The sequence below is a fragment of the Pan troglodytes genome, chromosome 20 (assembly GCF_028858775.2).
Source record: "Pan troglodytes isolate AG18354 chromosome 20, NHGRI_mPanTro3-v2.0_pri, whole genome shotgun sequence".
Lineage (NCBI taxonomy): Eukaryota > Metazoa > Chordata > Mammalia > Primates > Hominidae > Pan > Pan troglodytes.
Genome location: NC_072418.2, coordinates 48,405,765 through 48,432,986, shown reverse-complemented (window position 1 = coordinate 48,432,986; position 27,222 = coordinate 48,405,765). Strand labels below are relative to the sequence as shown.

Sequence of the window (27,222 nt, the reverse complement as noted above, 5' to 3'; positions counted from 1 at the left end):
TTCGACAATCTAACCTCATCCTCTCTTACTAAAAGGAAGCCAGGCAATGGGTGTTAGGAGGAAATAAACACTGTAGCCTGGCGAATGCGTTTTTAAGAGCTTTTTATTGGCAACAGTGCAGAACCAAGGGGAGAGGGGACGGCCCATCGCCAATCTGCCCCAGCCCCCCGGGGTCAGGTGCAAAATACAAAAAGAGAACCACAAGTACAGCATGGGGTAGGGGGTTCGGGGATTCATTGAATTGTGGTTGGCAGGAGCAAGCCCTGCTCACACTCTCACACTCGCACCCAGAATTCTCAAAGATACAGATTGTAAAAATCTACGATCCCTCAGGCTCACTCACAAAAAATAAAATCTCATGTCCCCAACGAACCCAGAGTCAGACGACAGCTGGAGCATTGGCAGGGACAGTCAGAAAGCAGACAAGTGAAAACGGTCAGATGGACACAGGCGGAGGAGAAAAGACAGAGGGAGAGAGACCATCGGGAACAATCAGAGGGGCCGAGACGATAAGAAAAGGGTCAGCCCGAGACAGGCTGAGCCAGAGTTTCTAGAAGCAGTTTCCAATTCAACGGCTCGCTTTGAGGGCCAACGTGACCTAGGCCGAGGCTGCAGAAGCGCTCACACACTCACGCGCACGCACACACACACATCCATATATAATATATTTACTTATACATAATAGATATAATTGCCTTTGGGAAACCAGGAAAGGGATAAATAGCTAAGGAATGGGTCTGGGATCAGGACGGGAGACGCGCGACAAGGGGCACGTGGAATGTTTTTCATGCAGCACGGATGGAGGGCGGCGTGGTCCACCCCCCGATATTAAAAAATATAAATTTGCCTCATAAAGAAATCCTCATGAGATGAAGCGCAGGGAACGGCGGGGTGGGAGAGCCAAAACCATGGTCGGGGCTGGGCGGACTCGGGCATGGAATCATGAGATTCCAGCCCCTTGAGTCTGCCAGTCCAAAAATATTGGGGGTTTGGGGGTACCAAAGCCTCAGCTCTGAAATCTTCTCCGGAAAAATGTCACAGCCCCTCACTCCCTTCCTAGAGAGGATGTGAGGGGCCAAGGGGTGGGAGAAGTTGGCGTCCTAGGCTGGGGATTGGTCGGGGGACCTTAAAGAAAAAGGCCAGGGCTGAGGGTCCTGAGGAGAGAGAGAGAGGCCACGTGGATGGAGGACTGTCACCCCCTTCTCGGTTCTGTCACCCCCTTGAGTCTAACTCACTGTTGAGGGGAGGAAGAAGGGGGATGGACGGAAGGGAGACCGAGGAAAGGCTTTCGGGAGTGGGGACATTATCCCTCCAGAGGTGTGCTGCCCCACCCAGCTGCACCCCACAATCTGGCCAACTCATTTCACAGTATAAATCACTCCAGCAGGACGGCATCACAGCACCCCCTGCTGCCTGAAATCAGAGCGGCCCAACGAGGAAGGCCAGGAGGGTCGGCTGGCAGGGGGCAGGGTCTTGGGATAACACTGTCATCAGAAACAAGGCTGGGGGCTGATTTCGGGGTGGGGAGCCTTAGGAGGCCAGAAATTCCAATCAGAGCCAGTTTTTCTGGGAGGGAGTGGCTAGACAGTCAAGGAAGGACGTTCACATTTCAAAAGAAGTCGGGTGGGGGGATGAGATTATTCTAGGGGGGGCATCGAATTCCCTTTAAGGGGGGGCTCACTTCTGCCCAGAGTAAAGAGGATCTCACACCATGGAAATGTGGGATCGATAAGCTAAGGTCGGAAGTGCAGGGGAAACCAACCTAGGCACCCCAAAAAAAGGGTGGGTGTGGGAGACATTGGGTAGGGAGTGGCATTTTTCCTTGTTGAGCCTCTCTGGAGAGGACTCCAGCCCACCCCACAGCCTACCTCCCACCCCCGTCCCTTCATCCTCACACAGGACTGCCCGAAGGTGGGCGTCACCCCACCCCCCTCCCCACCCATCCCCAGAGCTTGGGTTGACGTCAGAGAGCCAACAGTCAGCTGGGGGTGTCCATCCCCTTCCCACCCCCTGTCCCCAAAGTCACCAGCTCTCCGGCCTCGCCGGGGCACAGAAACAAGAGGCAGGACAAAACACAAGGAATCCTCCTGTCCGATGGCAGTGGCGCAGTGGCTGCAGAGGGTCAGACGGAGGAGCCAGGGAGGCCACACACCCACTTTGTCTCTTCCCCTCTCTCTCCTCCTTCTCCTCCTCCTCCTCCTCTTCCAAGTCTCTCTCCCCCATGTGTTTGTTTGTTTTGTGTGTCTAAAGAGTTCACAGAGCGAGGAGGGAGGGCGAGTTCAGGGGATCGGAAGGCTGGTCACTGCCGCTGGTGCGTTGGGCGCCGGCGAACGCGGAGACCTCCGGGCAGGTGAGGACAAACGAAGAAGTGTACGAAGGGTTAACAACGGGGAAGGGGTCGCCGAGGACTTGAACTTCACTGTGTGTAAAGAGAGAAGCCGTCAGGTTGGGGGGTGCGTCTTGGCTGGTCTGGAAGGGCAGGGGCGGTGGTGGCGGGGGCGGCAGCAGCCAGCTGAAGCCATCTTCCTTAGCCGGTGCTGAGCCCGGCAAATCTCTCACCTCCGCCAGCGGGCCCGGCCCGGGCCCCTCTTCGTAGGGGATCTTGCAGCCCGGTTTGTGGGCCACCAGCACAAACTCCAGACGTTCCTTCTCCTTTTGGAGCTCGGCGATCTCCGACTCCAGCTCTGCTTTTTCTTCCTCCAACTGATCTGTCTCCTGAGGCCAGGGAGGCCAGGTCACAGAAGAGAGAGAGGAAGGAGAAAAAAGCATGTCAGTGACCGGGAAACTCGGGTCATGGCTCCCTTGGACTTGCTGCTGGAAGGCAGCCCCGGGCTGAGAAAAAACACCTCCTGAGATGGAGTCCTGGTGGCCATGGGAGTTGGGGCAAGGGTCTTGCCTTCCAGGAGCCTCAGTTTCCCCCATCTGTCCAAAGGATGGTACAGAAGGGGCCAGGTTTATGGGGAAGTTTCTGGTGTGCAGGAGGCACTCAGAGGTTTGTTGAATGAATGAACAATCGTTATGTGGTTGGTTTTGTTTTGCTTTTGAGACAGAGTCTCGCTCTGTCCCCCAGGCTGGAGTGCAATAGTGCAATCATGGCTCACTGCAGCCTGGACCTCCTCGGCTCAAGCGATCCTCCCACTAAAGCCTCCATAGTAGCTGGGACCACAGTGGTGTGCACCACCATGCCCAACTAATTTTTTTTTTTTTTTGGTAGAGACAAGTCCTCCCTATGTTTCCCAGGCTGGTCTCAAACTCCTGGGCTCAAGCAATCCTCCTGCCTTGGCCTCTCAAAGTGCTGGGATCACACGCATGAGCCACTGTTATGTGTTTTTAATGTGTTCCCTTCTATTACCCCTGCCTCTCTACCTCCCGGGGAAGAGATAAAGTAGAGAAGGAAAGTTGACAATTCCCTTGTTCCCTCAAGGAGTAACAGCTCACCCTGCAGGCATACAGCAGGGAACTCTCAGACCAAGGGAGGACGTAGGAAGGGAGTGGGTTTTGGGGGATGCCACCAGCACCAGGAGAGCTGTGGGTGGCTAGGGCAGGAGGTGGAATAATTTCATTTCACAGGCTTTCCAGAGTGTTAAGGGTAGAAAGAGCCCAGGAGATTTGATGAGGGTTTGCAGAGATGGAGAAACTGAGGCAAAATGGGTTGTTACTTGCTGAAGACCAGATGGGAGAAATGATGGGAGCGCCCCTCTCCTCAAGGGCCCCATGTGGCCCCTCGGGATGAAATGAAGACTAGGAGAGTAGTCCGTGGGGTCAGGAAATGGGGGGGACCAGGAGTTGACTTAAGTCCATGGGGGTCTGTGTTTGTGCTACCACACAGACCTGGGTACCGGGGCTACCCAGTCTGGCCACAGCAGTACCTAGTTCCATGTGTGGAACGTCTAGTTCTCAACCCAGGATAAGGGTACAGGTGGAGAGGGGGCAGAGAATGGGGAGAGAGCTCCCCTCAGCATCCCCTCTCCCACCCCAGGGCCTGTCCTCACCGCCTGGAGTCGGTCGGTCAGCTCCCTCCGCCGGTTCCTGCATTTAGCTGCTGCTAGTTTATTTCGTTCCCGGCGCACCCTTCGCTTCTCCTCTTCCTCTGGGGTGAGCTGAGTCAGGGAGATAGAGGCCATGAGATTTGGGGATACAGCACTCCTCCACCCATCCCGAACCTCTACTTCTTTCAGAACCCCCAAGAGCCAAAAAACAAGCCTCCAGTCCTCGCTCGTGTAGCAAGGATCTTGGGGTTTCTGTAACACTGAGGCCTTAGTGGAGCCCCCCTCCATTCGTAAGAAACTTCCTGCCTCTCTTGCTTCCCCCTACCCAGGCCAAGTTCTGATGTCCCTTACTCACCGTCTCCTCTCGGGGTCTCCTAGGCCGGGCTCGGGCTGGGCGGGCAGGCCCAGGCCCACTGGTAGTTCCGCTGGTGGAAGGCCCACCACTGCCACTCGCTCCGCCACTGCTGTAGCCACTCATGCCTGGTGTGGAGTAGCTGGTTCCCGGCATGTCGTAGGGGTCGACGACCGGGGGCTGGGAGGCCAGTGGCTGCCCCTGGGACTGGGCCATGGAAGAGATGAGGGTGGGTTGCACAAGCCACTGGAGGTCCTGGCTGGTTGTGATCGCGGTGACCGTGGGCACGAAGGAACCGGGCATTTCCCCGAGACCGGCGCACTCCTACGGGGTGACACATACACACACAGGCGTAGACACACAAACAAAGACACCGACACACACACACCCAACACACATAACACACACCGACCCCGTGAGTGAGCACAGGGTGAGCGAGTGTGGATGTATGTGTCACAGGGAAAAAGCCACAACACCCACCCTTCCACTACACCGTGACGCAGTGGTTAATGAGAGGATTTCTGCTCAACTGGCTTCTACCTCCTCCTTCTTCCTCGGGGAAAGGTTGCACGGTTCCAGCGGGTGGTGAATCACACCCCGGGTTGGTGACTCTTAGGTGTGGGGGGTGGAGAGGAGGCTGGACACAGCCGGGTGACAGAACCCCCGGGACGGAGCCACAGCCACACACACAGCCACAACACCCCACCCCCACCCCAGAGGCAAGGGGAGGGAGAAGGAGAGGCCTTAGGCCAAGCCTTCCTCTACACTCACACACACACACACCCCCCTCTGCGCGAGGTCCCATGCAGGGGCGGGGGTCCCAGTCAAAAGGGTGTTTGGGGGACGGGCCTAGGAGTTTAGAACAACGTTTCAAGTTACTGTCTCTTTTCAGAGTGAGACTGACGAGTGACAGTTTAGGGTGAACGGACAGGTAGAGAAAAGTAACCACTGGAGCTCTCTCAGATTGTCGCGGAGGGGGAATGGTGCGGGACCTGAGCCCCCAAGCCTCAGCAGCGCTCATCTCCCCCCTCCCGTAAATGGACTCCTGGAACTGCTCTGAAGGCTTAACTACTCTCTCGGGGGGCGTGGTGAGGGAAGGGCTGGCTCGCCGACCAATCAGAGTCCTGGGAACCCAGAGGGGGCGGAGCTCCTGGAGACCACCTGGCTGGTTGCCCTTCGGTTCGCGGTTCTAGTCCTGTCTTGGGACACACCGGAGGAACCGGGCATGAGGAGCAGAGGGAGTGGGAATGTGTCTGTGTGTGCCTGGAGAAGAGGGTGACAGCCACCGTATCTCTCCAAGAAACGCCGGCACACAAGCAGACACCCCCTGCTCCTGAGAGCCCAGGGACCAGATCCCCGCAAGGGCCTCGCAGATCCATTGGGTCGCAGAGAGCCGCTCTTGTCACGACAGGGATCCCCTCCCTCTGCCTCTAGAGGCGCCGAAAAGAGACCCAGCCGCCAAGGAACCACGGGTTCCGGGGACAGAGAGGGGGGAAGGAAAATGCACCCTACAAATAGGAAGGGAAAGCTGATTGGCCAAGGCGTGCGCCCCGGCGGCCAATCGAAACGCCGGACTGCCCCCTCCCTTAGCAACGTGGCCCCGGCGTTCCAAAATAGAACGCTCCCGGGACGTCAGGGGCGGGGCGGACGAAGGGGGCGCCGCGCGCCGTGCGTGCCCCGCGTCAGACGGAGGATTCCAGCGCGTCAGCCGTTACGCACGGGTCCCCCGTTACGTCTCCGCGCAGGAGGCGGAGGCAGCGCGGCTGAGGGTTCGAGGCCCCTCTTCCCGATGGGTGGAGGGTGACCCGGCACCGAAGTGGGCGCTCCGAAGGAGGAGGAAAGGAAAAGAGACTACTGGAAGCTTCCCCGGGATTTCCCCCACCTGCCTAACTGCGCTAGCTTCAGGTCTGGGACCCGAGCAGGGGGCAGTCCCGGGGCCGGCTCAAAGTTCTCAGCCCCACTACCGCATACACGTTGCATTGAGCGGCGCATTACCCACCCCACCCCCACCCCGCCCCAAAGCCTACCCTCCCTGCCGCGTTCCCTCCTTGCGCTCCACGCACGCAACCAATTGCAAACATCTCCCGACTCTTTGCAGTTTGCAAAGTGCGCTGTGAGCCTTTTCCATCTCAGATCTAGGGTTCTGATGCGCCTTTATGTGGGGGTTGGGGGTTATTCTTTTCACCCTTGACTTAAAAAATAAAACCTACAAAGCAGCACCCCTACTATCAAAAACTTACCTGGGAGGCGGCGGCGGTGGGTGGACTGCCGAAGGAGTCCACCGAAGACAGATATTGAGACTCGGCAGAGGGTGAGGAGCTGCACCGGGAGCCGGAGTCGTAGTCTCCGGGGAAAGCCTGAAACATTTCCCTGGGCACAGGGGGGCCCCTGTGACCACGCTGAGGTCGCCGGGAAGCCAAGGCTATGGCCGGGTTGGGGAAGTAAGGTGCAAGTCCGGGGTGAGCCGTGGGAGTCCCGGGTGAGCTGAGCGAGTCCTCAGAGTACGCTGTCCGGGGAAGCTCGGGGAAGGAGCAACGTCCCGTTCCAACAATGGCAAAGTTTCTGTGCAGTCTTCCTGCGGTGCCCAGGCCCCCACAGGATGCCGCTGTACCTCTTGAAAGTGCAGGCTCCGTAGGACCCAGGGGCGAGGGAGGGGTTGCTTCCCCAGGGGCAGAAAGCGCTGTCCCGCTGTACAGAATCAGCTTCAGCTACGGTCTCCTCCACGCGTCCGGCGGGTCCCACGGGGGGAGGGGAGTAATAAAGAAGACGAAAAAAGTAAGTCGGTCCTCCAAAAGAAAATGAAGAAATATCTAGAAGAATCTTTCCAAAAACTTTCTCCCCGGAAAAAAAAAGATTAACGAAATTTCATAACCCCCAAGAAGAACCACAATAATCAAGTTTCCAAGTCTTGGTTCCGCGTGTCCCTGCCGTGGCCGTAGCTCTGAGTCTTATGAATGAAGCACAGACCCGCCAGCCTGTATTTATATGCCCGGGACCCGCCCCCCTGCTTACGTCACCCGCCCCTTGCTGGACAAACTTCCCCAAATCTCCGGCCCCGCCAAATCGAGTCCCGCACTGTCCAGCAAGAGGTCTGTTCTAGACTCGATCTGGTCACTTGCATGACCCTCGGGGCCCTGGGGGTCTCGGGGATTGCGTTCCGGGCCACTCGGCGGGAGGGGATCCCGGCCCCGCCTTCCCGGAGTTCCTGTGACGCAATTAGCCATATAAGGAGCTCGGCCGGCGCGGCGGAGTGTTTGTTTGGTATCCTAGCAATGACGTCAGAGGGAATCCCTCGCTCGCTCGCGCGCGCGCCCGCGCCCCGCCCGCGCCTGCGCAGTGCAACGCCGCCCCGGGGGCTGGTAATAATAGGCGCTTAGACTAGCCCCGCAGGGCCCCCGCTGACCCGGGCGGGGAAGACCCCAGCCTGCAGGTCCCCTTCACCTCTGGCGCCCCCACCCACCCTGTTCTACCGATGGTGCAGCGCCCCCATTCGAGAAGAAGAGCAGATCTCCAAAAGGAGACCCTGATTAGTGTGGTGTGGTCACGTAGGTGGGGAAACTGAGTCCCGAGCGGGCTGTGATGCTCAGGTGAAAGTGGAGGTAATGGAGGGATTCCGAGGCTCGTCCTGGTTTCTGTCCTGATTCGCTGTGCGAGCTTAGGAAATGTTTTCCCTCTCTGAGCTTTAGCTTTAATCTTCCCCGCTGGGCAAAGGATGTGTGTCTTGGACCCTGCTGGCCTTACAGGTCCGGCGTTTGGGAGGGATGCGGATTTGGAGGAGATGGGAAATGAAACTTAGAGCGAAGCCTCTCTTCTGATGGTGTTGGTAGCCTCTCCTTCCACCTTTTAATCCACCCGGAGACAAAGAATGTGTAAGAGGGAGGGGATATTATTATTAATTCTAATAATAATAATTAATGCCTTGTATTTGGCACTTGCCAAGCACAGCTCCTGTGCTACGCCTTTCAGTAGAAGATTTGTAATCCTTAAAACAGCTCTGGAAGGTTAAGAGAGAAAAATCTTCATTTTATAAAAGAAAAAAATGATACTCAGGGAGGTTAAATGACTTGCCCAAGATCCCATCACAAGAAATTCAAACTCAGAATTGTCAAACTCCAGATTTCCTACCCTTTCCATTTCTTTTCTGATTTCTGAGACCCGCCTGGTTGGATGAAACTCCCTGAAAAACCTGTGTCTGGGGTTTTTTAAAATGATAATGGCAATATTAGTAGTTTTCACTTGTCAGGTCTTTTTTTTTTTTTTTTTTTTTTTTTTGAGACAGAGTCTTGCTCTGCCGCCAGGCTGGAGTGCAGTGGCGATCTCGGCTCACTGCAACCTCCGCCTCACCTTAGCCTCTCGAGTTGCTGGACTATAGGCGCGGGCCACCACGTCAAGCTAATTTTTATATGTTTAGTACAGACGGGGTTTCACCATATTGGTCAGGATGGTCTTGAACTCCTGACCTGGTGATCCGCCTGCCTCGGCCTCCCGAAGTGTCGAGATTACAGGCGTGAGCCACAGCGCCTGGCCTGTCAGGTCTTTCTAAGCTTTACAAACTCCTTCTTACTGCTCTTAGCATGTACTGTTGCAATCTTGGCTCACAGGGGTACAGGTGACTACCTGAGCAAATCTTCTTAGCAAATGGGGTTCATGAATCTGACTTTTTTTTTTTTTTTTGACAGAGTCTCACTCTGTTGCCCAGGCTGGAGGGCAGTGGCACAATCTCGGCTCACTGCAGCCTACATCTCCTGGGTTCAAGTGATTCTCCTGCCTCAGCCTCCCGAGTAGCTGGGATTACAGGTGTGTGCCACCACACCTGGCTAATTTTTGTTTTGTTCTGTTTTGTTTTTTGAGACAGAGTTTTGCTCTTGTTGCCCAGGCTGGAGTGCAATGGCACGATCTCGGCTCACCGCAACCTCCGCCTCCCGGGTTGAAGTGCTTCTCCTGCCTCAGCCTCCCGAGTAGCTGGGATTACAGGCATGTGCCACCATGCCTGGCTAGTTTTTTTGTATTTTTAGTAGAGACAGAGTTTCTCCATATCGGTCAGGCTGCTCTCAAACTCCCAAACTCAGGTGATCCTCCCGCCTTGGCCTTCTTAAATGCTGGGATTACAGGCGTAAGCCACTGTGCCCGGCCTAACTTTTGTATTTTTAATAGAGATGGGGGTTTCACCATGTTGGCCAGGCTGGTTTCGAACTCCCAACCTCAGGTGATCCGCCTGCCTCGGTCTCCCAAAGTGCTGGGATTACAGGCATGAGCCACTATGCCTGCACTGACTTGGGTATTTCAGATGCTACAGCCCCCAACTCTTAGGCACCCACTGGGAAGGGTGCTACCAGCTATTTCACAAACCTCAGAGAACCCAGCACTTCCCTCCCAGTGCACAGCCTGGCCCAGCCCTGGGCACAGAGGAAGAAGCACTTTTAAAACATTGAATTTCACAGGTTGAGAGAGGGGCAGGGCCTGTCTCCGGGCTACACAGCAAGCCTGTGGCAGAACCAAGGCGATGGTTCTTAATTTTCAGGGAGTCCTGATTCCCTGCCTCAATAGTAGGGAGGGTGTAGGGAGATGTGGAAGACTAGAGGGACGTGGGGGGCATAGGTGGAGGTTCAAGTTTCCAGACAAAAGTCCAGCCTCAAGCCCACCCCCTGCCCTGTTCCTCCACGCCCCCTCTGTCTGCCACCAGCCAGGAGGGAGGGACAGAGACTGGGAGATGACACAGCAGCCACTAGTAGGCAGTGACTCGGCCCCAGCATCAGACAGGGAGTGACCCCTCATTCTTCTATCTCATCCAAGCCCCTCATCTCCTCCTCCATGGAATAAAGGAAACATGCAAAGACCTACCCTGGCTGGCCAGAGACTCCACACCCGACACAGGCAACACAGACTTCCACACAGCCGCTCACCAGGTCACGCGTGGGCAATCACCCACAGCCACATAGAAACAGCTTCACAGACACACACTGGCATGTGGAAACACACACTGTCATATGGTTATCAACACACATGACACACATCCCTACACACACAAGAAGACGTAGGGTTCAGGTGTACAGCCAAGGACAGGTACAGACCCCCAAAACACACAGAGACCCCTAGATCTTTACTAAAGGTGCATGTATGATCTCACACATTGACACACACACAACACTCAGAGATCAAGAGAGCAACACACACATATACACATATACACATAGATACACACATACACACACACACATATATATACACACACACAGACCAACAACCATGCATCCTGCAGAGGGACTCGTGTAAAGCTCTTCACACAACCATAACAAGAGCTAATTCTTCCCAAGAGCTTATATTAACTTATTTAATTCTCACAACACTCCTGTGAGGTACAAATGATCATTTTACAGGAAGGGAAACAGAAGCCCAGAGAGGTTAAGTTATTCACCCAGAGTCACACAGCAAGTAAGTAGCAAAGCTGGAATAACACCATGCAGGGTGTCAGGCTTCAAAGTCTGTTCCTTGAACTATTATTATTATTTTGAGATAGGATCTTGCTCTGTCATCCAGGCTAGAGTGCAGTGATGCAATCATAGTTCACTGTAACCTCGAACTCCTGGCCTCAAGTAATCCTCCTGCTTCAGCCTCCCAAGTAACTAACAACTACAGGTGCGTACCACCATGCTTGACTAATTTTTTTTTTTTTTTGAGACAGAGTCTCGTTTCTTCGCCCAGGCTGGAGTGCAATGGCATGATCTTGGCTCACTGCAACCTCTGCCTCCCAGATTCAAGCAATTTTCCAGCCTCAGCCTCCCCAATAGGTGGGATTACAGGCATGTGCCATCACGCCTGGCTAATTTTTGTATTTTTAGTAGAGAAAGGGTTTCACCCTGTTGACCAGGCTGGTCTCAAACTCCTGACCTCAAGTGATCCACCCACCTCGGCCTCCCAAAGTGCTGGGATTACAGGCGTGAGCCACTGTGTCCAGCCTAATTTTTTTATTCAAAAAAATGTTTTTAGAGTCAGGGTCTCACTTTGTTGCAGGCTGATCTCAAACTCCTGGCTTCAAGCGATCCTCCCACCTCAGCCTCCCAGAGCGCTGAGATTGCAGGAGTAAGCCACGGCACCTGGCTTTGAAATTTATTAAATGGGTTTATGTATGTCAATTTATTCACACAGGGATGCTCATGTTCACGAACACACTGGGCATTTATCCTCACACCATCACAGACCCAGAAGCTAGGTGGCCTGGGCTTATGTTCTGCTTCTATCACCAAGTAGCTTGGTGAACTTGAGCTAGGACATCTGGGGCCTCAGTTTCCCTACCTGACAAAGGAGAACAAGATGTAGTGCCCACTCATGAGACTGGTGGGAAGATATCATAAGGCTCCTGACAGATTGTACATGCTTGTTTTGTTACTAAAACAAAGTCTTCCTGAACTTTATACATGTATACCCTCCTGACCCATATCCGTGGGTCAGTTCAATTTATCATGGGCTCTAGGCACTGTGCCCCTGGGCCTAAGGGAGAAATTGGCCCTGGAGACACACACACACACACACACACACACACCCGCACTCACAGACATGACACACCTGCCCGCAGAGCATGGAGTGGGTAAATCAAGTTCTTCTCCATAAGGCTCATTCCTTGCCAGGCTCAGTGTCTCATGCCTGTAATCCCAGCACTTTGGGAGGCCAAGGTGGGCAGATCACTTGAGCCCGGGAGTTCAAGACCAGCCTGGACAACAATGGCAAGACCCCATCTCTACTAAAAATACAAAAACTAGCCAGGGGTGGTGGCGTGTGCCTGTAGTCTCAGCTATTTGGGAGGCTGAGGTGAGAGGATCACTTGAGCTTGGGGAGGGCGAGGCTGCAGTGAGCCATGATCATGCCACTGCACTTCCAGCCTGGGTGACAAAGTGAGACCTTGTCTCAAAAATAATAATAATAATAAATAAAATAAGAGGCTCCTCTTGGAAGGAGAGCTTCCAGGAGGAGGAGGACCTGAGCATGGGGGAGAGGGTTGGACCTCTGCCCTGGCTCCCAAGGGCTCAGCTCTGCTTGGGGGAGACGGCTGGGGGAGCCTTAGCCTTCTGCCTCCCACAGGGTGGAGGTGGGTATCAGTGCTCATCCTGGCTTTCCTCAGAGTATCCTGTAAACAGCCCCCCGGCAGAGTCTGTGAAGGCCAGCCACACCACGTCCTTCCCACCTTCCTCTGGCCAAACCTCTGCTCCTCTGTTCCTCAGTTCCCCCATCTGTAGAGCAAGAAGGTTGAGTGATGGCGGTCTTCGAAATTCCTTTCCAGCTCTGAAATGTAATAATACAGAGGAGGAGGGCTGGGCGCGGTGGCTCACGCCTGTAATCCCAGCACTTTGGGAAGCCTAGGTAAGAGGATCGCCGGAGGCCAGGAGTACAAGACCAGCCTGGGCAACATAGTGAGACCCCCCCCAACCTCTACAAGAAATTTAAAAATTAGCTGGGCATGGTGGCACACACCTGTAGTCCCAGCCACTCAGGAGGCTGAGGCACGGGCATCACTTGAGCCCTGAGAGATTGAGGTTGCAGTGAGCTATGACTCTGCCACTATACTCCAGCCTGGGCAACAGAGCGAGACCCTGTTCCCCCCCAGAAAAAAATAAAAATAAAAAAATAGAAAGGAGGAAGAGGAGCTGCTGAAAACAAGCACTTAGGAAGCTGTGCTTAGCACTTTCACACTCATTATCTCAGTTAAGCCTCACTCCATGTCAGTCCTCTACATGGATTCTGTTTTGATCTCCTTGTACAGAAAAGGAAACTGAGGTACAGGGGGGTTAAGCCTGAGAGCAGTGCTTCTCAATTCGTGGTGATCACTAATTGCCTGGAGAGCCAGCAGATCTGCTGTGGTCATCTTTTTATTTTTATTATTTTATTTTATTTTGAAACGGAATTTCACTCTTGTTACACAGGCTGGAGTGCAGTGGCACGATCTCAGCTCACTGCAACCTCTGCCTCCTGGGTTCAAGTGATTCTCCTGCCTCAGCCTCCCGAGTAGCTGGGATTACAGGTGTGTGCCACCATGCCTGGCTAATTTTTGTATTTTTTTTTTTGAGACGGAGTTTCACTGTTGTTGCCCAGGCTGGAGTGCAATGGCGCCATCTTGGCTCACTGCAACCTCCGCACCCCCGGGTTCAAGCAATTTTCCTGCCTCAGCCTGTAGCTGGGATTACAGGCGTTAGCCACTATGCCCAGCTAAATTTTTTTGTATTTTTAGTAGAGACGGGGTTTCACTATTTTGGTCAGGCTGGTCTCAAACTCCTGACCTCAGGTGATCCACCTGCCTCGGCCTCCCAAAGTGCTGGGATTACAGGCATGAGCCACCACGCCCGGCCTAATTTTTGTATTTTTTTAAGTAGAGATGGGGTTTCACCACGTTGGCCAGGCTGGTCTCAAACTCTTGACCTCAGGTGATCCACCCACCTTGGCCTCCCAAAGTGCTGGGATTACAGGCGTGAGCCACCGCGCCCAGCCTATTTTATTATTATTTTTTTAAGACGGAGTCTCACTCTGTCACCCAGGCTGGAGTGTAGTGGTGCCATCTTGGCTCACTGCAGCCTTCACCTCTCGGGTTCAAAAGATTCTCCTGCCTCAGCCTCCCAAGTAGCTGGGATTACAGGCGTGTGCTACCACGCCCGGCTAATTTTTTTGTATTTTTAGTAGAGACAGAGTTTCGCTATGTTGGCCAAGCTGGTCTTGAACTCCCATCCTCAAATGAACTCCTGACCTCAAATGATCTGCCTGCCTCAGCTTCCCAAACTGCTGGGATTACAGGTGTGAGCCACTGTGCCCGGCCATCTTTTGCATTTCCAACAAGCCCCCTGGTAGTGCAGAAGCTTTGGCTCCAAGGACACCCCCTGGGAGGAACAAGGTCTGTGGGTTTCTGAGGCTCCAGAGGAGGGGAGGGGCATGTTCATGAGTGTGCGTGTGCGGGTGTGTGTTTGACTGTTGTGACTGTGACCTCTGGGAGGGCAAATCCAGGCTGATTTAGTAAGGGCTGCCTCCTCGGTGCTCAGCATTGAATAGTGAGTGTGACTGGGTGGCTGAGCCGCTCCACACTGAGCAATCCCTAGGGCTTCCTGGAGGAGATGTCCCTGGAGTTTCAGGGAAGCAGAGTAACCCAGATTGGACACTGTTAGCTTGGCCCTCCCAGTATCCCTGCATCCTGCATTATACTCCTCCCCATGGCTCCTGAGGCCCTGCACGACCTGCTCCGAGGGTGCCCTAGTCTCGTCTCTCCTCTCCCCTTTGTGTTCCAGATGCCTGGCCTCTCTCCCTGGACTTCAGGCCTTTGCAGGTGCTTTTCCCTCTGCCTGGGTCACTCTTCCCTTTGCTTCCTGTGGCTCATAGTCTTTTCCTCCAGGTCTTAACTCCCATAACCTCTCCTCCAGGAAGCCCTCCCTGATCTCCAGGCTGAGTCAAGGCCCCCTCTCCTGGGGTCCCTCCCTCCAACTCTGCCAATCTGGGCTCATCATTGTCTGGGGATAGGTTTGTCTCCCTCAATGGGTTGTGAGCTGGGTGAAAGCTCGGCCAAAACCATCCCGGTCACTGCCTTGTCCCCAGCATAGTACTTGGTACCCAATAGGTGGTTATTAAATATTTGTTCAAGCCAGGCACAGTGGCTCATGCCTGTAATCCCAGCACTTTGGGAGGCTTGAGGCCTCAATCACTTGAGGCCAGAAGTTTGAGGCCAGCCCAGTCAACATAGTAAGACCCTGTCACTACAAAAAAGTTTAAAATAAAAACAATATAATATAATATAAGAATAAATGAGGCAGGGCTGGTGGCTCATGCCTGTAATCCCAGCATATTGGGAGACTGAGGTGAGCAGATCACTTCAGGCCAGGAGTTCGAGACCAGCCTGGGCAACATGGTGAAACCCCATCTCTACTAAATATACAAAAATTAGCTGGGCGCAGTGGCACACACCTGTAATCCCAGCTACTTGGTGGCTGAGGCACAAGACTCTCTTAAACCCAGGAGGCAGAGGCTTCAGTGAGCTGAGATTGCGCCACTGCACTCTATCCCGGGTGACAGAGCGAGACTCTGTCTCAATAAATAAATAAATAAATAAATATTTGTTGAGTAAATGGATCTTCACCATTCATTCATTTACTAATTCCTAAACTCTGACAGACTCTCAGACAGAAACATATCTGAGCCTCTTTTTTTTTTTTTTTTTTGAGACGGAGTCTTGTTCTGTTGCCCAGGCTGGAGTCTAGTGGCGCAATCTTGGCTCACTGCAACCTCCACCTCCCGGGGTCAAGCAATTCTCATGCCTCAGCCTCCCTGAGTAGCTGGGATTACAAGCGTGTGCCACCACGCCCGGTTAATTTGTTTGTATTTTTAGAAGAGATAGAGTTTCGCCATGTTGGCCAGGCTGGTTTTGAACTCCTCACCTCAGGTGATCCGCCCGCCTCAGCCTCCCAAAGTGCTGGGATTACAGGCGTGAGCCACCACACACCCGGCCAACCTCTCTTTTGCCGTGAGGACAGAGACAGATACACACGTAGACAGGCTGAGATGTCCACGTATACACCCTATCCACAGATCTCAACAGGCAGACACCTTTCACCTTTGTCTGTGCAGGCACCTGATGACTATTTGTTTATTTTTGTTTTTGCTTTTGTTTTGAGACAAGGTCTTGCTGTCGCCTAGGCTGGAGTGCAGTGGCGCAATCTCGGCTCACTGCAGTCTGGACCTCCTGGGCTCAATGGTCCTCCTGCCTAGGCCTCCCAAAGTGCTGGGATTATAGGCATGAGTGACCATGCCCGGCGACAAGATGACTATTTGAACACACGATCACACACACAGAACAAAACACGTGCAGTTGTGCAAACACATCACATAGGTGTTCACACCCCAAACACAGTAAATGACACACACCTTTGTCTACATAGACTTACACATCTCCACACACACACAAATGGGTAGAGCTAGGACCCCTGCTCTCACAGTGATACCCTCAGAGCTGTGGACTTGAAGAATGTCTTCTTTTTTTCTTTTCTTTTTTTTTTTTTTTTTTTTGAGACAGGGTCTCCCTCTGTCGCCCAGGCTGGAGTGCAGTGGCTTGATCTCAGCTCACTGCAGCCTCCACCTCCCAGGCTCAAGGGATCCTCCTGCCTCAGCCCCCCAAGTAGTAGCTGGGACTACAGGTGCCCACTGTCATGCCTGGCTAATTTTCATATTTTTTATAGGTACAAAGTCTCACTATGTTGCCCAGGCTGTTCTCGAACTCCTGAGCTCAAGCGATCCACTCACCTGGGCCTCCCAAAGTGCTAAAGCTACAGGCCTGAACCACTGTGCCCGGCCTACTTGAAGAATTTCTTAGATATCCGTACAGACATGTGTGCGAAGGTTCACTCACAGTCACACCGGTACGAAAGAGCTCCTAAAGACCCACTGACTTGGCCGGGCGCGGTGGCTCATGCCTGTAATCCCAGCACTTTGGGAGGCCGAGGCAGGAGAATCATGAGGTCAGGAGTTTGAGACCAGCCTGGTCAACATGGTGAAACCCCATCTTTACTAAAAATACAACAAATTAGCTGAGTGTATTGGTGGGCACCTGTAATCCCAGCTACTCGGGGGGCCGAGGCAGGAGAATCACTTGAACCCAGGAGGTAGAGGTTGCAGTGAGCCAAGATCATGCCACTGCACTCCAGCCTGGGCAACAGAGTGAGATTCCATCTCAAAAAACAAAAAACAAAAAGACCCACTGACTTGCTTGGAGTGGTATCCAAATCTATAGAACAAGGCACTCTAGGCACACAGATACACGGAATCACACACCTAGCTTCCACTGCCACGCAGCCTCTTCCACACACACTCACAACTACACACACACACACGGGTTCACATATATGAGTATGCACAGAGTAGGGCAGACACAGACACACCCAGGTACAAACACAGACCTAAGCAGAGAGCCACCCTTGGATACAGACTTGTCCCAGGCCCTGGCCAGGGGTGCCACTCACTGTGGGGGCTGTCTCTCACCCACCCCCAATCCAGGGGGCACACACTGTGCAATGTATCACTCACTGACTACAACCACTCCAGGCATTGGGTGGTGAGAGTGCTTAGTGAGGCTGGAGTAAGCCAGGAGGACTTCCTGGTGGAGGTGGATCTAGATAATCATGATTGAGTTCTGAAGAGTTATGAATGAGGAGGGAGTCCCTGAAGCACTCTCTCCCTACTACAGACATATATAACCAAAGAAGAGGCAGCAGGAAAGACTGCAGGGAGGTAAGAAGTAGAACTGGACCAAGGCAGTGAGGGTGACTGTTTTGGAGGCCTTCCTAGTTGGACTTAGGGATAAAAATAATGTGTATTTGGCCAGGCACGGTGGCTCACGCCTGTAATCCCAACACTGTGGGAGGCCAAGGTGGGTGGATCACCTAAGGTCTGGAGTTCGAGACCAGCCTGACCAACATGGTGAAACCCCGTCTCTTCTAAAAATACAAAAATTAGCTGGGCATGGTGGTAGGGTCCTGTAATCCCTACTACTTGGGAGGCTGAGACAGGAGAATCGCTTGAACCTGGGAGGCGGAGGTTGCAGTGGGCCGAGATTGCACCACTGCACTCCAGCCTGGGCAACAGAGTGAGACTCCATCACTGAAAAAAAAAAAAAAAAAAGAAAGAAAGAAACAAAAAAAGAGAAAATAATATGCTTAGTACTAAGAATCATAACAGAGTCACTTGAGAAAGCTTACCGTGTATGTACCAAGTGCCACAAATACAGATGCAGTTGACTCTCTTTTTTCTTCTTCTTCTTTTTTTTTTTTTTTTTTTTGAGACAAGGTCTTATTCTGTCACCCAGGCTGGAGTGCAGTGGCACAATCTCAGCTTACTGCAACTTCCATCTCCCAGGCTCAAGTGATCCTCCCACCTCAGCATCCTGAGTAGCTGGGACTACAGGCATGAGCCACCATGCTTAGCTAATTTTTTGATTTTTTGGTAGAGATGGCATCTCACTATGTTTCCCAGGCTGGTCTCAAACTCTTGGGCTCCGGCGATCCACCCACCTTGGCCTCCCAAAATGTCGGGATTACAGGCGTGCCACCAAAAAAGCGAGAGGATAGCCTGAGCTCAGGAGTTCAAGACCAGCCTGGGAAACATAGTGAGATGTCATCTCCATTATTTAAAAAAAAAAATGTAGAATGCCTAGAACAGCACCTGGCAGAAAGTATGTTCCCCGTAAGCATAGCTATTACAATAATAGTGATTTTTTTTTTTTTTTTTTGCTATAGGATCTTGTTCTGTTGTCTAGGCTGGAGTACAGTGGTGCAATCAATAGCTCACTGCAGTCTAAAACTCCAACACTCCAGCAATCCACCCGCCACAGCCTCCTGAGTACCTGGGACTACAGGTGCACACCACCACATCCAGCTAATTTTTAAATTTTTTCTTTGTAGAGAAGGGGTCTTGCTATGATGTCCAGGCTGGTCTTGAACTTCTGGCCTCCAAGGGATCCGCCTACCTCTGCCTCATGAGTCACTGTGCCTGGCCTAATAATGATTGTTAATACCCCCACTCAACAGATGAGGAAACTGTCCCTTAGGCCTCAGTCCCTTAGGGAACTTGCAGGCTTATGGGTAGTGAGGCCCCGCTGGCCTGGGGTGGGTGGAGTCAGGGCCTCCCCAGGCCGGGTGTTGAGTGTGCGTGTGTGCCTTTGCGTGTGTAAGCACATTGGTGATTCCATTGTCCTCCTGACTGACTCTTACGACCAAGTCTCTTACGATTTGGTGATTCTCTGCGCAAACACTCAGACCCCATCCCACCCCTGTGGGTCGCCCAGCCGCTGCCCACAAGCCGCAGCCTCCCCGTCACACCCACACGTGCTTCCTCCTCACCCGCCAGGGCCTCCCCACAGGCTCTCCTTCCCAAACTTTCTCCTTCCTGCCCCACATGGACGCCTGCGGCTGGGTGGTCTCTGGCTGTAGCCACCCTGTCCCTGACTCAGGCCCCATGCCCCCTCACTGACCCCTGTGTGCCCGGCCCAACCCCCGCAGCCAGACGGCCACTCGGGGGTGTTGCGGGGGGTCACAGCAGGCCACGTGCCCGGGGTGGCTGAATTCCGCCTGTGATTCAGTCGGCTTGTCTAGGCTGCCGGGGGTGCCCTGGCCGGGTGATGTCAGCGGCCAGGTATGTGGCTGGGGTTTCTCCCGGGGTGACTCAGGCTCCTGAACTACCCTCTCCCTCCTGCAGACACTCTGGGCTGCTATCCAGGGCAGGCAGCCGGCTGGCTGCCTGACACTCCCTTCCCTGGCCCCCTCCACGCCCTCTTCAGCACAGAGCTGTGGGAACAGCAGGGCTGGGGGACTGGCACAAGAGGGATCCCAGAGGCCAGGGCCCCAGCCCAGCCTTCCCCTAAGACCAGGACTCACAAGTGGTTGTAGGATGACATTCATTCGTTCATTCAATCAGCCATTCAAATATTTAATCAGCACACCTACACACACACACACACACACACACACACACTGCAGTCACACACTCTAGGTGCTGGGGACAGAGCAGGAAACAAGACAGACAAAAATAAAAATTTCCTCAAATGGCCGGACATGGTGGCTCACTCCTGTAAACCCAGCACTTTGGGAAGCCAAGGCAGGAGGATTGCTTGAGCCCAGAAGTTTGAGACCAGCCTGGGCAACAGAGTGAGACCCCATCTCTACAAAAAAATAAGCCTGTAGCCCCAGCTACTCAGGAGGCTGAGGCAAGAGGATCACTTAAGCCCAGGAGGTCAAGGCTGCAGTGGGCTGTCATCATGCCACTGTGCTCCAGCCTGTGTGACAGAGCCAGAGCCAGACCCTATCTAAAAAAAAAAAAATTAGCTGGGTGTAGTGGTGGGCACCTGTTATCCCAGCCACTTGGGAGCCTGAGGCAGGAGAATCGCTTGAACCCGGGAGGCGGAGGTTGCAGTGAGCCGAGATCGTGCCACTGCACTCCAGCCAGGAAAGAGAGTGAGACTCTGTCTCAAAAAAGAAAGAAAAAAGAAAGAAAGAAAATTCCTCACAAAGCCCTTATCAGTATCTGCACCTAGTGCATTATTATTATTATTATTATTATTATTGTTTTTGACACAAAGTCTCACTCTGTCGCCCAGGCTGGGGTGCAGTGGCATGATCTCGGTTCACTGCAACCTATACCTCCCGGGTTCAAGTTATTCTCCTGCCTCAACCTCCCGAGTAGCTGGAATTACAGGCACACACCACCAAGGCTGGTTAATTTTTTTTGTATTTTTAGTAAAGACAGGGTTTTGCCATGCTGGCCAGGCTGGTCTCGAACTCCAGACCTCAGGTGATCCACCCTTCTCGGCCTCCCAAAGTGCTGGGATTACAGGTGTGAGCTACCGTGCCTGGCCTATTGTTATTGCTATTATTGCCCCCCTCCAAATTCCACTAGCCTGTGAAACTCAGGCTGGTTTCTCTTCCTCCAGGCAGCTCTCCAAACAGCTCATGTTTTTCTTTCTTTTTTTTTTTTTTGAGAGGGAGTCTTGCTCTGTCACCAGGCTGGAGTGCAGTGGCGCAATTTCGGCTCACTGCAACCCCCGCCTCCCGAGTTCAAGTGATTCTCCTGCCTCTGCCTCCTGAGTATCTGGGACTACAGGCATGCGCCACCACACCCACCTAATTTTTGTATTTTTAGTAGAGATGGGGTTTCACCAGGTTGACCAGGATGATCTTGATCTCTTGACCTTGCGATCTGCCTGCCTCGGCCTCCCAAAGTGCTGGGATTACAGGTGTAGGCCACCAGGCCCAGCAAAACAGTTCATTTCTTATAGTTCCCAGCCCCAAAATAGTCCTAGGAGGAAGTCCTTTCTGGAGTCTGACCCTCAGTCTGCCTGCTTCAAATGCGCTCTTTCATCCCTCTTTCACTTCCCACTTTCCCAGTCCCATGGAGTGATTTGAACCTCAATTCCATCCCGTCCCAACTTCACCCTTCATTTACCTTTCCTGAAACCAGACCACGGCTGGGCCTTGTAGCCATTGGGGTGTTCCAGATGCAGCTTCATTGAGTCCCAACTGGCCCTGGAGAAGGTCTGGAACATGCCCATGGTATAGGAAGGAAAGTGAGACTCAGGGCATTTGGGTACCCAGTAACACAGGACTACAGAGCTAAAGCCTGTATCTGCAACCCAGATTCTAGACACGCACATGCACATCCAAGGATACACACAGAGGAAGTAATAATACTGACAACAATCAAAACAGGTATTTTGTAAATGTTTGTTTTCTGCCAGGCATTTTCTAAATGCTTTCCATATGAACTCATTTACTCTCCCACAACAGTCCCATAAACTGGGTCTATTATTCTCCCTATTTGACAGATGAGGAAACCGAGTGCATAGAGATCCTAATGCTAGTACGAGGAAGGCCACACAGTTCGGCCGGACGCGGTGGCTCACGCCTGTAATCCCAGCACTTTGAGAGGCTGAGGCAGGTGGATCACTTGAGGTCAGGAGTTTGAGATCAGCCTGGCCAACATGGTGAAACCTCGTCTCTGCTAAAAATACACAAAAATTAGCTGGGCATGGTGCAGGCACTTGTAATCCCAGCTACTTGGGAGGCTGAGGCAGGAGAATTCGGGAGGCAGAGGTTGCAGTGAGACGGAATCACACGTCTGCACTCCAGCCTGGGTGACAGAGTGAGACTCTGTCTCAAAAAAAAAAAAAAAAAAAAAGACAACAGAGTTCAAATCCATAGTTTTTAGGGTTTTTTTTATTTTTGTTTTTGTTTTCTGTTTTTCTTTTGAGACAAAGTCTCACTCTGTTGCACAGGCTGGAGTACAGTGGTGTAATCACAGCTCACTGCAGCCTTGACCTCCTGGTCTCTGATGATCCTCCCACCACAGCCTGCCAAGTAGCTGGGATTCCAGGTGTGCACCACCATGCCCGGCTAATTTTCATTTTGTTTTTATTGTTGTTGTTGTTGTTTGAGACGGAGTTTCACTCTTGTTGCCCAGGCTGGAGTGCAATGATGTGATCTTGGATCACTGCAACCTCTACCTCCCGGGTTTAAGCAATTCTTTAGCTTCAGCCTTCCAAGTGGGTGGGATTACAGGCACCCGCCACCATGCCTGGCTTTTTTTTCTTCATTTTTAGTAGAGATGGGGTTTCACCATGTTGACTAGGCTGGTCTCGAACTCCTGACCTCAGGTGATCCACCCTCCTTGGCCTCCCAAATTGCTGGGATTACAGGCATGAGCCACTGCGCCTGGCCTAATTTTTGTATTATGTGTAGAGACAGGGTCTCACCTTGTTGCCCAGGCTAGTCTTGAACTCCAGGTCTCAAGTGATCCTCCTGCCTTAGCCTCCCAAAGTGCTGGGATTGCAGGTGTGAGCCAGTGCACCTGGCCTCCTACTCCACGTGGCCCTGATATGTGCCATGAGGCTCTGATATGTGCCATGCACTGTGGGGGGTGCCAAAAATTAGAGCTACATGGCTACAGAGACCCTCCTGTGCTATGGCCCACGCAGCTTCTAGACACACACAGAAGACCCAGTACCACAAAATCACTTGCAGGGTTACATGGATGTGTGTGCTCGACATGGACATAAGAGTTATTTACCCAACAAGGAATTACTGAGCACCTTCTCTGTGCAGGGTGGTGCTGGGGACCTGGCAGTGACCACAACAGCCCTGGGTCCTGCCCTCACAGGGTGCACAGTCCAGTGGGGGAGATGGAGAGTAAACAAAGGAACAAATATATAATTAGACATTGCAATGAATGCTGTGGAGGGAGCTCTGAAAAATAATCTGTACGCAAACGCAGGTACCTGCATGGTTACACACAGAAATCCAGAAACACATGGCTAGGCATGGTGGCTCATGCCTATAATCCTAGCACTGTGGTGGAAGGCCGAGGTGGGAGGATCACTTGGGACCAGGAATTGGAGACCAGCCTGAGCAACACAGCAAGATCCTGTCTCTACAAAAAAACCCAGAAAATTAGCCGAGTGTAGTGGCGCTTGCCTGTAGTCCCCACTAGTCGGGAGGCTGAGACGGGGGGGATCGCTTGAGCCCAGGAGTTTAAGACCAGCCTGGGCAACACAGCCAGACCCCATCTCTAAAAAACAAACGAAAAAACCAGAAACACACACACACAGAACCAGAAATGCATGGCTAGAGGCAAAACCGTGCACATCCATGGGTACTTATACAGGCATTGTTTCACATAGATGACCACATGTAAGACTCACAACTGCACACACATTCGTATCTACACAGTCAGCAGGGCTACACACTCCCATACACCCAGATACACAAGTGCAAACCACAGAAACCACTCACTGAGTCCTGCAGTTTTGCTCTCACACAGGAAATACCAGATGTGCACATTGTCACCGACTGTTGCTCACCTATAGTCACATCCATTCACACTGTCACACACTCAATTTCTTCTCTCTGCTCGGAGATTCGCCCCAGCCCTGGTCACATGAAGCTACTGGATGGGGGGGTGTTGGGAGTGTGTGTTGGGGATGAGTTGTTAGAACCTCCCAGCTGTGGACAGCTTCCCGGACACAGGATGGAAGGACCACGGGCTGCCTGTCTCTTGAAAGAGGCTCGAGAAAGACAGGCAAGAGAACCCCAAGGGAGCGGGGAAAGGAACGGGAGGGCTTTGGGGCTGTGGCTTGAGTGTGAACAGGTTGTCTCCCTTTGTCTGTCTGTCTCCCCTGGTGGGGACCCCAACCGCAACGATGCACCCGGAAATCCGGCAGTCCAAGGCAGAAACGGCAGGCCAGCGAAGTGTGTGCTTGTCCCTATTTTGGTTGTGATGGTTTGGGGGGGATATGAGACAGCCACAGCGCGGGAGGCGCTGGACAGACGGACATGCCAGGGAGGAGGGGGCGCAGACGGACAGATACCCGAGCGGAGGCGGTCCTGGGGCAGACAGGAGGAGCGGGCGACAACAGACGGCGGCTGTCTAAAGGGAAACCGGTAATTTGGGAACCCGGTTCTCCCCCGCTTCCATCACCGCAATCCCCTCCACCCCCCGCCCCGGGCTCCCGGCGGGCCGGTCTGTCCGCCCGGGCCGGTCCTGGCTGCGCCTTGTGCGGCCGCGCCACCCAGCCCGGGACAAACAGCCCTCGCGTTGCTAGGCGACGGCGTTCCACAGTCCGTCGCGTCACCGCGTCTGCGCGGGCGTGGGGGGGGGCGCACGGAGACGGCGGCCGCGTCGTTTGTTGACGTTGCCCGGCAACCGGCGCGGCGCTGCCGGGCAACGCCGGCCGACTGTTCATTCTCTCTCTCTTTTTTTTTTTTTTTTTTTTTTTTTGAGACGGAGTCTCGTTTTCGCTCTGTGGCCCAGGCTGGAGTGCAATGGCGCGATCTCGGCTCACTGCAACCTCTGCCTCCCGGGTTCAAGCGATTCTCCTGCCTCAGCCTCCACAGTAGTTGGGATTACAGGTGCGCACCATCACGACCAATTTTTGTATTTTTAGTAGAGACGGGGTTTCGCCATGTTAGTCAGTCTGGTCTCGAACTCCTGAACTCAGTTGATCCACCCGCCTAGGCCTCCCAAAGTGTTGGGATTACAGGCGTGAGCCACCGCGCCCGGCCTGGACTGTTCATTCTTTGAAAGGAGCAGGAGCATTTTACAGCGCCGACCTCGGCCGGCCGCGTGGCGGAACTGAGGCGTTAGAGGGAAAGAGGGTTCCTTCCCTGGCTCATGAAGGTTTAGGGGATTGGAGGCTGAGTTAGCCTTCTTGAGGAAGAGAAAAGACATAAGGCGGGAGCTCTGGGTATTTCAACTAGAGTGTTTGGAGATGTTAGTGCAATATTGATTGCACGTGTGCACAGGCATGCTTGTGGACCTGTATGCATGGGAGTAGGTGATAGAGATACAGGGCTAGCAAGAACTGGGTTTAGTTACCCACTCCGGAACCTTGACCTGTGACTTCCTCTGAGCCTCCTTCCTTCCTGAAATGGAGGTGATAACATCACCCACCCCTAGAATTGTGACCATCAAATCCGGTAAAGCACTTAGTACATAATAAGTGCTCCGTATAAAATAGGTTTAATTATGTTATTTAATAACTGGATTCTGTCCCTAACTCGCTGGGCTTTTTTTGTTTTGTTTGAGATGGAGTTTTGCTCTTTTTGCCCAGGCTGGAGTGCAATGGCATGATCTCGGCTCACGGCAACCTTTGCCTCCCATGTTCAAGTGATTCTCCTGCCTCAGCCTCCCGAGTAGCTGGGATTACAGGCACCCGCCACCATGCTGGGCTAATTTTGTATTTTTAGTAGGGACGAGGTTTCACCATGTTGGCCAGGCTGGTCTTGAACTCCTGACCTCCAGTAATCCACTCACCTCGGCCTCCTAAAGTGCTGGGATTACAGGCGTGACCCACCGCGCCCGGCCATTTTGTTGGTTTTTTTTGAGACAAGGTCTCATTCTGTTGCCCAGGCTAGAGTGCAGTGGTATGATCACAGCTCACTGCAGCCTCACTTCCTGAGCTCAAGCAATCCTCCCGCCTCAGCCTACCAAGTAGCTGGGACTATAGGCACTGGCAAATTTTTTAATTTTTAATTTTTATTATTTTTTGTTTTTAGAGACGGGGGTCTCATTATGTTGCCCAGGCTGGTCTCAAACTCCTCCTGGGCTCACCCAATCTTCCTGCCTTGGCCTCCCAAAGTGCTGGGGTTGCAGGCGTGAGCCACAGCGTCCAGCTCCTCACTGGATTTTGGAATACATAAGACGGTGTTTGTAAAGTACTTACTGCAGCCCGGTGCACTCAATACACAGCAGTCGTTGTATTACTAGAGGTGTTTTTATTATTGTTTCCTCCACTCTGTAAAGGATCACGTGATAAGGCACTAGCAGATGTGGTTGGAATCCTTGCTGTGCTGAATCCTGGCTGTGTGACCCCAAGTAAGTGCCTTGCCTTCTCTGACCCTCTGCTGCCTCTTCAGTGAAATGCATGATGCCTTATCCTTCACAATCACTTCCAGGTAAAGGTCCTGGGCGAGGGGTCCCCTCTCACTGGGCATGTCAGGTCAGTGCCCCGTGTCTGCCGCATGACTCACAGGGCTACGTTATGTAAAGCTCCTTGATTCTGCACAGAGGGCAGGTTATATAAACGTATTTAATGTGCATCCTACATATCAAGCCTGGGGAGGAGACCTGGCTTGGTAAGGCTGAGATTGCTAAACCATGGCACTGGCTGTTTCTGGGAAGTAGAGCCTATTAAAGCATGGGCCAAGGAGACAGTATTGTCTCCTTCAAAAGAAAATACATCCCTCCTGGGGTGGGGGGGGGGGTCTTTCTAGGCCCCCAAATAGCTTTTTGTCTTTCTCAGCCTCTGATCCTTAATGTGTGTTTATCTCTCTCTGCATTTTTTTTAAATTAATAAAAAGTTTTTTTAAAATAAAGATGGGGTCTTACTATGCTGTCCAGGCTGGTCTCAAACTCCTGGGCTCAAGAGATCCTCCCATCTCAGCCTCTCAAAGTGCTGGGATTACTGGCGTGAGCAACTGTGCCCAGCCTCTCTCTTCTTTTTTTCTGAACCCTATCTCTGATTTCTCTGTCTCTGTCTCATCATCTCTATGTATCTCTGTCACTTTCTGCTTTTATTCCCGTGAGTCCCTTTCTGGGTCTCTGTCTCTGTTTGTGATTTTCCTTTATTACTTAACTCTCCCTCAGGTTGTTTCCAAACATTCTTAGGAGAAATCTGAGTAGCACCAAGCCCCTCGCAGCTGACTGCTGTGTGATGTTGGGGTGAGCTGTCTGCTCTCTGGGCCTTGGCTCTTCTCTGTCTGTAAAATCAGATGCAGTAACTAGTACAAGCAGGCAGGGGTCCCAGTCACTGGGGAGTATTTTAAAGGTGGGTTTCTCCAGTTCCACACCCACAAGCTGTGGGTCAGAATCTCAGAGAAA

The 27,222-nt window shown here is 52.8% G+C and overlaps 2 protein-coding genes across 10 annotated transcripts in view; one reads left to right on the top strand and one right to left on the bottom strand.

Annotated features, from left to right (window-relative positions):
* ERCC1 (ERCC excision repair 1, endonuclease non-catalytic subunit) overlaps positions 1-27,222 on the top strand; it is a 69,371-nt gene that overhangs the window by 3,619 nt on the left and 38,530 nt on the right. For 3 of the 8 annotated variants that reach the window (XM_063800170.1, XM_063800165.1, XM_024351046.3), the window contains exons 1-2: positions 24,621-24,752; positions 26,146-26,217. The exons of 1 other annotated variant lie outside the window; for it this stretch is intronic. Coding sequence is in view for 1 of the 7 variants with exons in the window: in XM_054672408.2 (XP_054528383.1) it covers positions 26,263-26,297 (35 nt within the window). In the remaining 6 variants the exon portion in view is untranslated. Of the gene's footprint in view, positions 1-23,849; positions 23,923-24,507; positions 24,753-26,145; positions 26,298-27,222 lie in introns of those variants that run through there. 4 more of the 8 variants (XM_063800164.1, XM_063800157.1, XM_054672408.2 and 1 more) reach the window with 3 other exon arrangements.
* FOSB (FosB proto-oncogene, AP-1 transcription factor subunit) lies at positions 86-7,539 on the bottom strand. 2 transcript variants are annotated; one of them, XM_054672892.2, is made up of 5 exons: positions 6,582-7,509; positions 4,345-4,665; positions 3,993-4,100; positions 2,560-2,715; positions 86-2,419 (listed from the first exon to the last, which is right to left on the bottom strand). In XM_054672892.2, the coding sequence occupies exons 1-5, from the start codon at positions 6,705-6,707 to the stop codon at positions 2,417-2,419; spliced, it is 714 nt and encodes a 237-aa protein (XP_054528867.1). In that variant the 5' UTR covers positions 6,708-7,509; the 3' UTR covers positions 86-2,416. The 2 variants fall into 2 exon arrangements, with proteins under 2 accessions (XP_054528867.1, XP_016791702.1); XM_016936213.4 differs by having other exon boundaries at positions 86-2,715; positions 6,582-7,539.

What these genes read in the sequence shown, in the direction of transcription:
- FOSB (XM_016936213.4), bottom strand. Translation starts at nt 6,707, where the DNA reads ATGTTTCAGGCTTTCCCCGGAGACTACGACTCCGGCTCCCGGTGCAGC. An exon ending in GGAGACCCCGAGAGGAGACG is followed by an intron (nt 4,101 to 4,344) that starts GTGAGTAAGGGA and finishes TCCCTGACTCAG; the next exon opens with CTCACCCCAGAGGAAGAGGA. An exon ending in TGACCGACCGACTCCAGGCG is followed by an intron (nt 2,716 to 3,992) that starts GTGAGGACAGGC and finishes CCCTGGCCTCAG; the next exon opens with GAGACAGATCAGTTGGAGGA.